Source organism: Heterodontus francisci, chromosome 28 (assembly GCF_036365525.1).
Source record: "Heterodontus francisci isolate sHetFra1 chromosome 28, sHetFra1.hap1, whole genome shotgun sequence".
In the NCBI taxonomy this organism is placed as follows: domain Eukaryota; kingdom Metazoa; phylum Chordata; class Chondrichthyes; order Heterodontiformes; family Heterodontidae; genus Heterodontus; species Heterodontus francisci.
Window position 1 is genome coordinate 19,118,359 of NC_090398.1, and position 10,801 is coordinate 19,129,159.

Sequence of the window (10,801 nt, forward strand, 5' to 3'; positions counted from 1 at the left end):
GCTGACAGGAGCTAAGTTACACGCCGCTGAATTCCCAGCCTCTGACCTACTCTTATAGTTTATGTGGCTGGTACAGATTAATTTCTTCAATGGTAACTCCAGGACATTGGTCGTGGGGGATTCAGAGATGGTCAAGCCATTGAATGTCAAGGGGTGATGGTTGGCTTCTCTCTTCTTTGACATAGTCATTGCCTGGCACTTATGTGGTGCAAATATAACTTGCCACTTATCAGCCCAAGCCTGAATGATGTACAGGTCCTTCTGCAGATGGACACGGATTGCTTCAGTATCTGAGGAATGACAAATAGAGCTGAACATTATGCAATCATCAGTGAACATCCCCACGTCTGACTTAATGATGGAGGGAAGGTCATTGATGAAGCAGCTGAAGATGATTTGGCCAAGGACACTAACCTGAGGAAATTCTGCAGTGATGCTCTGAGACTGAGAGGATTTATCCCCAAACTTGCCGAATCGAACACTTTCCCGCCTACCCTCCCATTTTCCACCAGCCATATACTTCAGCTCAATGTCTTAACTCACATCAGATCCAATTCATCCAGTTCTTCATTGTTCGCTGACCAACATTTGATTCTGGTCCAAAGCATCTCAATTTAGAATATTCATCTTTATGTTGGAATATCTTCATGGCCGTGTCACTCACCTTAATCTCCTCAAGACCTACAACACACCCAGTGTCTAAAATCCTCCACCCCCTCAATACTGACCACCACAACCCGTGCAATGCCCCCATGTTTGTAACATCCTACAGCCCTACAACCCACCCTATTTCAATGACGTGCTCCAACCTTACAACCCACCATATCTCTATTAACTCCTCCAGCCCTTGCAACCCTCCCTAACTCTTCTGCCTTCTCGAATCCTTCCACTCCTCCATAATCACAGAAACCTCGCTCAGCTCCTAAAATCGTCCAAATCTCTGTCACGTCCTCCAGCCCCTATAACTCTCTATATCTCCACAAACGTCTCCAGCCCCTACAAATCCCCTTATATATGGAATCTCCTCCGATCCCTACACCCTTCTAGATCGCTGTACTTCTCTATTTCTAACATCTTGGGAATCCTCAAAGAACCCACACCAGTACCACTATCTGACTCACGAGGTGTGGAGAAAAAGAGACAGAGCGAGAAGAAAGAGAGAGAGAGATCTTAGTGAACAGACTGGGGACTGGAAGGGAGATGCACTCAAAAAGGTACCGCCAAACATAGAAGAATTAATGAGCAACTCACACGGGAATGTTTCCAACATCTTTTATTTTCAAGAAGCATTACCTTCTGAGCAGATGTGAAGAACTGAGAATGGAACCAGTGGAGCTGGAGAAGAGACTCAGTCTGCTGTTTCCCCGGCTGTCCTGCCAGGGTCAGTCTGACTCTTGGTTGCCCGTCGCCAAGCTCTGAACTCATGTGTTGTGAACCCGCCCCGGTAGTCTATTGGCTGTGGGTCGCTACTTAACTGTCACCCTGCTGCTCTTTGTCATGTGTGATCACCCATCATTGTATTCGGGTCATAGATCTGTCGGTCGCCTGTTGTCCCTCGTTGATCAATATTACAATTATGGAAGGGATTAAATGGGACCCGCCTCTCGGCTGCTCTCAGTTGCTTAGTTTATTCATTAATTGAATAATTGATGTAACTGGATATTTCACCATGTTCCTAATCTGCTCCCTGAATTTGGACTGAGTCACCGCATAAATAAATGTATTTGTGCAGCAACTGAAAGACCGCAGCATGTATGCAAATTTTCGAAACATATATTCAGATTCATTATAATGCCCGGGATCTGATCCTGTAATGATGTAATAGAAGAAATGTATAACGTACACCAACCAGAGGAGCATGAAGCTGCCCGATATGGTGAAAAGTAAAATAATCGATTTTCTTCTACTCTCTATCTCTTGGTCATTGCGATTCTCTCCTTTATTCTGACCCCTCAGTCCCTTACGGACTCGACTGGCCACTAAAATGTGTCTGACTGTCAGAGCGTTGAGCAACAGAATTAAAGCGAAAGGGAGCAATGGGGTTAAAACCGTATCAAACCAGTCAAGTCCCACCCATCCAGGATCAATATAATAGCTTGCCCTTAACGCACAGAACCATGGTATATTGTCCATTATCCATAAAGGTTCATATGCAAAGTAGAAGGGGACGTTTTTGACACAAAGCAGAATGCAGGTTGTTGCTAGAACCACCGCTGCCGTTTTCTCAGTGCAATATTTTGTTTTCAGCTTCTGGGAACAAATGGCAATAAATCGATCAAAGGTGAAAGTAACGGTGAACCAGACAGAAAATTCTGTGGCTGCACGAAACAGGACAGAGATAACAATACATACAGGGGTGATGACAAGGAAAGATTCTAGGAAATAAGAAAAAGCAACCCGCCACAGTAAGACCCCACTGATAATGAAAAGTAGATCCGTCATTGCCATGGCCACCAGGTATCGAGTGGTGCAGGTGGAGAGGCCGCAATTTCCCTGGGAGAGGATCACAATCGCCAGTAAATTAACTGTAAGAGAGAGAAGGGAAAGAGACTGGAAATTACTGATCAAATATTCTCTGCATCTGACAAAGACAATAAGGTCAGGAAATTTGCAGGTGGGATGGATGCGAGTCAGAGGTTTTTTTTATAAATCTTAACACTGACTCCTGCAGAAGGGAGGGCTTCAGATATCTGGACCATTGGGATCTCTTCAGGGACAGATGGGACTTGTACAAGAAGGACATGTTGCATCTAAACTGGATGGGCACAAATATCCTGGCTGCGAGGTTTGCAAGCATCACTCGGGAGGGTGAAAACTAGTGTGGGAGGGGTGTGGGAACCAGAGCAGTAGGACAGCAAGTGAAATAAATGAGGGGGAACTAGTAAATAAGGCCAGTAAGACTGAGAGGAAGAGCAGGCAAGGAGATGTTGCGGAGCACAGCGGGACTGGTGGTCTGAAGTGCACTTGTTTCAATGTGGGAAGTATAACAGGTAAGGCAGATGAACGTAGAGCTTGGATTAGTACTTGGAACGATGATATTGTTGCTATTATAGAGACTTGTTTGAGGGAAAGACAGGATTGGCAGCTAAATGTTCCAGGATTTAGAAGCTTCAGGCGGGATAGAGGTGGATGTAAAAGGGGTGGTGGTGTTGCATTACTTGTTAAGGAGAATATCACAGCTGTACTGCGGGAGGACACCTCGGAGGGGTCATGCAGCGAGGCAATATGGGTGGAGCTCAGGAATAGGAAGGGTGCAGTCCCAATAGCCAGCGGGAGGTAGAGGAGCAGATATTTAGACAGATTTTGGAAAGATGTAAAGGTAACAGGGTTGTAGTGGTGAGTGATTTTAACTTCCCCTATATTGACCGGGACTGACTTAGTGATCGGGGCTTGGATAGGGCAGAATTTGTAAGGAGCATCCAGGAGGGCTCCTTGAAACAATATGTAGATGGTCCAAATAGGGCTGGGGCTGTACTGGATCTGGTATTGGGGAATGAGCCCGGCCAGGTGTTCAAAGATTCAGTAGGGGAGCATTTTGGGAACAGTGTCCATAATTCCGTTAGTTTTAAGGTACTTGTAGATAAGGATAAGAGTAGTCCTCGGGTGAAGGTGCTAAATTGGGGGAAGGCAAATATTAACAATATTAGGCAGGAACTGAAGAATTTAGATCGGGGGAGGCTGTTTGAGGGTAAATCAACATCTGACATGAGGGAGTCTTTCAAACGTCAGTTGATTAGAATCCAGGACCGGCATGTTCCTGTGAGGAAGAAGGATAAGTTTGGCAAGTTTCGGAAACCTTGGATAACGTGGGATATTGTGAGCCTAGTCAAAAAGAAAAAGGAAGCATTCGTAAGGGCTGGAAGGCTAGGAACAGATGAATCCCTTGAGGAATATAAAGACAGTAGAAAGGAAATTAAGCAAGGAGTCAGGACGGCTAAAAGGGGTCATGAAAAGTCATTGGCACACAGGATTAAGGAAAATCCCAAGGTTTTTTATCCGTATATAAAGAGCAAGTGGGTAACTAGGGAAAGGGCTGGCCCACTCAAGGACAGAGAAGGGAATCTATGTGTGGAGCGAGAGGAAATGGGCGAGGTGCTAAATGAGTACTTTGCAACAGTATCTACCAAAGAGAAGGACTTGGTGGATGATGGGCCTAGGGAAGGGAGTGTAGATAGTCTCAGTCATCTCATTATCAAAAAGGAGGAGGTGTTGGGTGTCTTGCAAAGCGGTAAGGTAGATAAGTCCCCAGGGCCTGATGGGATATACCCCAGAATACTGAGGGAGGGAAGGGAAGAAATTGCTGAGGCCTTGACAGAAATAGTTGCATCCTCATTGGCTACAGGTGAGGTCCCAGAGGAGTGGAGAATAGCCAATGTTGTTCCTTTGTTTAAGAAGGGTAGCAAAGATAATCCAGGAAATTTTAGGCCGATGAGCCTTACGTCAGTTTTAGGGAAATTATTAGAGAGGATTCTTCGGGACAGGATTTACTCCCATTTGGAAACAAACGAACTTATTAGCGAGAGGCAGCATGGTTTTGTGAAGGGGAGGTCGTGTCTCACTAACTTGATTGAGTTTTTCGAGGAAGTGACAAAGATGATTCATGAAGGTAGGGCAGTGGATGTTATCTATATGGACGTCAGTGAAGCCTTTGACAAGGTCCCTCATGGCAGACTGGTACAAAAGGTGAAATAACACAGGATCAGAAGTGAGCTGGCAAGATGGATACAGAACTGGCTCTGTCATAGAAGACAGATTGTCACAGTGGAAGGGTGCTTTTCTGAATGGAGGGATGTGACTAGTGGTGTTCCACAGGGATCAGTGCTGGGACCTTTGCTGTTTGTAGTATATATAAATGATTTGGAGGAAAATGTAGCTGGTCTGATTAGTAAGTTTGCAGATGACACAAAGGTTGGTGGAGTTGCGGATAGTGATGAGGATTGTCAGAGGATACAGCAGGATACAGATCAGTTGGAGACTTGGGCGGAGAAATGGCAGATGGAGTTTAATCCGGAAAAATGTGACGTAATGCATTTTGGAACGTCTAATGCAGGTGGGAGGTATACAATAAATGGCAGAACCCTTAGGAGTATTGACAGGCAGAGAGATCTGGGCGTACAGGTCCACAGGTCACTGCAAGTGGCAACGCAGGTGGATAAGGTAGTCAATAAGGCATACGGCATGCTTGCCTTCATCGGTCGGGGCATAGACTATAAAAACTGGCAAGACATGCTGCAATTGTACAGAACTTTAGTTAGGCCACACTTAGAATATTGCGTGCCATTCTGTTTGCCACACTACCAGAAGGACGTGGAGGCTTTGGAGAGGGTACAGAGGAGGTTGACCAGGATGTTGCCTGGTCTGGAGGGCATTAGCTATGAGGAGAGGTTGGATAAACTCGGATTGTTTTCACTGGAACGACGGAGGTGGAGGGACGACATGATCGAGGTTTACAAAGTTATGAGCGGCATGGACAGAGTGGATAGTCAGAAGCTTTTTCCCAGGGTGGAAGAGTCAGTTACTAGGGGACATAGGTTTAAGGTGCAAGGGGCAACGTTTAGAGGGGATGTGCGAGGCAAGTCCTTTACACAGAGGGCAGTGACTGCTTGGAACTTGCTGCCAGTGGAAGTGGTGGAAGCAGGCACGATAGCGACTTTTAAGAGGCATCTTGACAAATACATGAATAGGATGGGAATAGAGGGATATGGGCCCCGGAAGTGCAGAAGGTTTTAGTTTACGCAGGCATCAAGTTCGGCAAAGACTTGGAGGGCCGAATGGCCTGTTCCTGTGCTGTACTGTTCTTTGTTCTTTCTTCTTTGATCCCAATGTACATGTGACCCACCAACTTCCGGGTTTATTGGAGTCAGTACAGGGGACGGACCGAGAACTGATCCCAGGAGTAGTGTTGGCAATTTAAATATTTTAATCATCCTGGGAGTCTCTGATGTAATCTGTTCTATAGATGCAAGTGTGGCGGCCAGGTTTCCCCGTTTATAACCGAAGCCACATTGAAAGACAGGCGAGATTGGCAATCAGAACCATCCGCCACTCTGGGATGAAGCTGGTCGCTCTGTATTGGATCACTAGCAGCATCGGTTCACATGAAGAATAGACACTGCTCCCTAGCCCCTCCCCCACACACGCCCCCAACCCCAACCACAGGATTGAACACTGTCCGGGATTCGAACCCAGCACGGAATTATACCCTGCTATCCAGAACCGGACCTTCCATCGTGTCTTGGATCAAACATTTCCCTCACACTATCTGGGACAATGCTTCAGCATTGCAGACCCCTCCCCGGTGTTGAGGATCAGAAACTCCCCCTCGCCCTCATCCTCCCCATTCGCAGACCATCCTACACAATAGACGACTCCTCTCTGGGCTCGGGAATTGCTGGCTTAACGATCAAAATCTCACCTCCTGCAGTGTTGGTAGTTGTACAACCCCCAATATCACTCAATGAACCCCCTATCGGGTGGGAAGGATCTTGATAGCCGATCCTGAGATCTGCTCCAGCCTCCTTCGTGGAAGCCAAGCCCATCAATCGGCCTATTTCACGGTGGGGAACCCCACAACACAGAAGAGGCAGTCTGTGGAGTTAGAAATCTGAAACTCCTGTTACTACCTATCTCACACCCCTGTTGATATCGTGGCTTAAGCATTGTCGTGAAAACAAAATAGCGAAACAACAGTAAAGCTGATTAATTTGGAAACTGCTGAAAATATTCAGCACGTCGGGCAGTGTATGTGGGGAAAGAAGCAACAGTAAACTTTCATGTGAACGGTTATCCTCATAACTGGAAGAGACTGGAGATTATCTGTTTACAAGCAATCATGTAATCATGATTGTGGACTGAATGGAGAGGTTTAGCAAAGTAATCACTCAATCTGCGTTTGCTCCCTTTCTGATGTACAGGAGACTCGATTGTGAGCACCGAATCCAGTTACAATGTAATATAGAAGTGCAAGCAGGGCCTTCGACATCGGGAAATGATGAGGTGAGAGGGCAGGTGTTACATCTACTATGCTTGCATGGAAAGGTATTCTTAAAAAAGAAACGGGTGTTGGGTGATTGAGGAGTCAACACGGGGGGACGGGAGGGGAGAAGCACATGCGGTTGTTGATGAGCTTTGCTGGATTTGGCAGAAATGTTGGAGGATGATGCTTTGAATGTGGAGGATGATGAGTTGGAAGTTGAGGACAAGGACAAGCTGACCTTGGTTCTGGAAGGGAGGGGATGGGGTGAAGCCAGTGACATGGGAAATGGGAAGGACATGGTCCAGAGCTCTGTTAGTCACAATGGAGAGGAATTCTCGGTTGAGGAAAAACGAAGGCATTTCAAAAGCACTGGTGTGAAAGCCAGCATCATCGGAACAGATGGAGCAGAGGTGTAAAAAACTTGGAGAATGGAACAGAGGTTTCCCAGGAAGGAGGGCTGGAGGAAGTAGAAACCGATCAAATGAAAGGTGTGGATGACGGTGCGATTATAGTCGATATTGTTGGGCAGCCAATCCCCTGAAATGATGGTCGAGAAGTCGATGAAGGGAAGGGAATTGTCAGAGACTGACCATTTGAAGTCGAGGGATGGGTGGAAATTAGAAGCAGAGTTGATGACATTTTGCAGTTCAAGTAAAAAGAAGATAATAGCACAAGAACAGTCATCAAACTATCAAATAAATTTACACAAGGAGAGGACTGTCGTTGGATTGGAACAAAGAATGGCCCAGGTATCCTCCACTAAAGCAGTGCATCTAGCAACAGAACAGCTCCCATAGCGACACCATTTGAGAGTGGAATTTTCCAAGCTCGCACAAGAGGTCCACACACCTATACAGTACGCATGGTCCCTGCACCGGGGTCAGGATCTGGATCCTGTGCGTTTTCCCTTCCCAGAACAGAACCAGTGATGAAGAGAGGAGATCAAGTGGGAATGACGAGAGATTGAAACAAAACAAATCCGTTCCAAATGGCATCCTCGGAATGTGCTAGCTGAGGATGGTGGGGGACACTGGCCTGAAAACGACCCCAATGTGTCTCTCAGGCAAGGTGCCATCCATTGTGAGTTTAAGGACAGCTCAGTTCTACTGGATTTGAACCAGAGAGGGATAGTCAGACACGGTCATAAATGTAAATGGACCTCTGCGGAGCAGCTCTGTGCTCAGTATGAAGGAACTCATGTGTGTTGTGGGATGGTAGGCACAGAATTGGATGACGATTCCGAGCCTGACGAATGGAAAGAGGCCTCTGAGAGGAGAAACTGAACTGTCAAATAATAGTGAATAATTTCATTGTAAAACTTCGGGTTATTTAAGATAGAAATTGGGATCATATGTGCTAAAGTAATCAAAGAGATGATAAACTTTCTGGCTTTGGATAGATTACAGCCACACATACTAACAAAGATAGTAAAGAGTTAGCAGAGTCACAATTATCTGTTCATTCATAATAACCAGAATATGGAATAGAGCTGGAGAACTTCTGGACAGCGAATGTGATTCTTATATTTCAAACAGAAGATTGAACAATCCAAACAAATTTCAAGCAGTTAGCATTACTTCAGTGGCAGTGAAGAAAATCCAGTATTTGATTCCCACTTTAGTGCAGTGGAAGGAGTTGTTTGGTGAGTATGTGGTAATCTATTCTACCCATAATAAATAAGTCTATAAAGTTAAGGTATGGCAGGGAACCTTTTCCGAGTGGAATGTACATCCTGCGGTATGCGGGAAGTCGTGGACGCATCACGTGTCCCAGATGAACGCATCTGCAAGAAGCATCACAGGTTGCAGAAACTTGAACTCCGGGTTTCAAAACTCGAACGGCGGCTGGAGTCATTGCTGTGCATCCGCAAGGTGAAGGACTACATGGATAGCACGTTTACAGAGGTTAGAAGCATGCAGGCAGATAGGGAATAAATGACTGCCAGGCAGTCTAAGAGAATGCAGTAGGTAGTGCAGCAGTCCCCCAGGGGGTTTTCACTCGCTAATAGGTTTTCCATTTTGGATACTCGTGAGGGTGATGGTTCCTAGAGGAATGCAGTCAGAGCCAAGTTTGTGAAACCACAGGTGGCAGAGCTGCACAGGAGGGGAGGAAGAGGAATGGAAGAGAAGTAGTGGTTCATTAGTTAAGGGGAACAGACAGGCGTTTCTGCGGCAGTAAGTGTGACTCCCAGGTGGTGTGTTGCCTCCCTGGTTGCAGTATCAAGGATTTCATGGAGCAGCTGCAGGAAATTCTTCTGCGGGAGGGTGAATTGCCAGAGGTCGTGATCCACATCGGTACCAATGACATATGTAAGAAGGGGAATGAGGTCCTGAATGCAGATTTTAGGGAGTGCGAAAGGAGATTAAAAGCAGGACCTCAAAAGCAGTAATCTCAGGATTACACCCAGTCCCACGTGTAAATGAGCATTGGAATAGGAGAATTGAGTTTTTGAACACATGACTGCAGAACTGGTGTAGGAGGGCAGGCATCAGATTGTTTAGACTTTGGGACCAGATCTGGGGCAGGTGGAACCTGATGGACAGTTTGCATCGTAGCAGGAGTGGGAGGAATATCCTCACAGGGAGATTTGCTCGTTCTTTTGGGAAGAGTTTAAACTAAATTGTCAGGGGGATGGGAACCTGAGAGGGAACTCAGATTGGAGGCAAGCAACACTGATAACTTATCTGGGGTGTGGGAACCAGGAGCAAAGTATTAGAAAGGAACACCGAGGTGCACAGAATACTGGGGGAGAAAGATAGCACAAGAGGAGGGAATACTACATTATTCGGTGGGGTCAAAGTAAGGGAGAAAGTAATAGAGTCCGAATCCTTGTTAATGTATATGTGTGTGAATGCATGGAGTGTGGTTAATAAGACTGGTGAGGCACAGGCGCAGATTACCATGTGGAAATATGATGTCGTGGCTATAACAGAGATCTGGTTCAAAGAAGGGCAGGCCTGGGTGTTAAATATTCCTTGATACAAAGTGTTCAGGAAAGACAGGAAAGGGAAAGGAGGGGCAGCATTGATTATGGAGAGTATTGCAGTGCTCAATAAAAAGGATGTCCCAGAGGGGTCAAGGAAAGAATCAATTTGACTGGAGCTAAAGGAATAAACAAGGTGCAGTTATATTGCTCGGTGTTGTCTATAGGGCACAAGCTGGTGAGAAGGACCAAGGGGAATAAATTTGCAAGGAAATTACAGAAATGTGCACCAATTATAGGGTGGTTATAATGGGGGATTAGAATTATCCAAACATAGACGTGGATAATAGTAGTGCAAAGGACAGTGAGGGGCAAGAGTTCCTCGAATGTGTTCAGGAAATTTTTTCGATAACAGTGTTTTGCTAGTCTAACGAGAAAGGATGCACTGCTAGACCTGGTTCTTGGGAAAAGGTGGGCAAGTGGATCAAGTATCAGTAGGAGAGCATTTAGGGCAAAATGATCATTGTGTAATAAGTTTTAATCTGAATATGGAAAAAGGACAACGAGCAATGCAGGGTAGGAATAGTTAACTGAGGGAAGGCTAACTTCAATCGGCTAAGAATGGAGCTGGGGTCAATAAATTGGAGTCAAAAGCTGGCAGGAAAACTGATAGATGAACCATGGGCTACCTTCAAAGAAGAAATAGTTCGGGCACAGTCAAGGTATGTTCCCTCGAAGGGGAAAAGTAAAGCAAACAGTTCCGGAACTCCCTGGATCACAAAAGAGGTAGAGATTACGATAAAGAAGAATACATGTGTTTATGACAGTTACCAGGTAAATAATACTATTGAGAACAGGTTGAATATAGAAGGTCCAGGGAGGAATTGAAAAAGCAAATAAGA

The 10,801-nt window shown here is 45.7% G+C and overlaps 1 protein-coding gene across 1 annotated transcript; it reads right to left on the minus strand.

Annotated features, from left to right (window-relative positions):
• Positions 1-1,614: 1,614 nt before the first annotated feature.
• LOC137385246 (probable G-protein coupled receptor 139) lies at positions 1,615-6,982 on the minus strand. Its single transcript, XM_068060231.1, has 2 exons — positions 6,913-6,982; positions 1,615-2,525 (listed from the first exon to the last, which is right to left on the minus strand). The coding sequence occupies exons 1-2, from the start codon at positions 6,980-6,982 to the stop codon at positions 1,615-1,617; spliced, it is 981 nt and encodes a 326-aa protein (XP_067916332.1).
• Positions 6,983-10,801: the final 3,819 nt, after the last annotated feature.

Coding starts and splice junctions, on each gene's coding strand:
- LOC137385246 (XM_068060231.1), bottom strand. CDS start 6,982: ATGTCGAAGGCCCTGCTTGCACTTCTATATTACATTGTAACTGGATTC. Junction 2,526..6,912: donor TGCTCACAATCGAGTCTCCT/GTACATCAGAAA, acceptor TCTCTCTTACAG/TTAATTTACTGGCGATTGTG.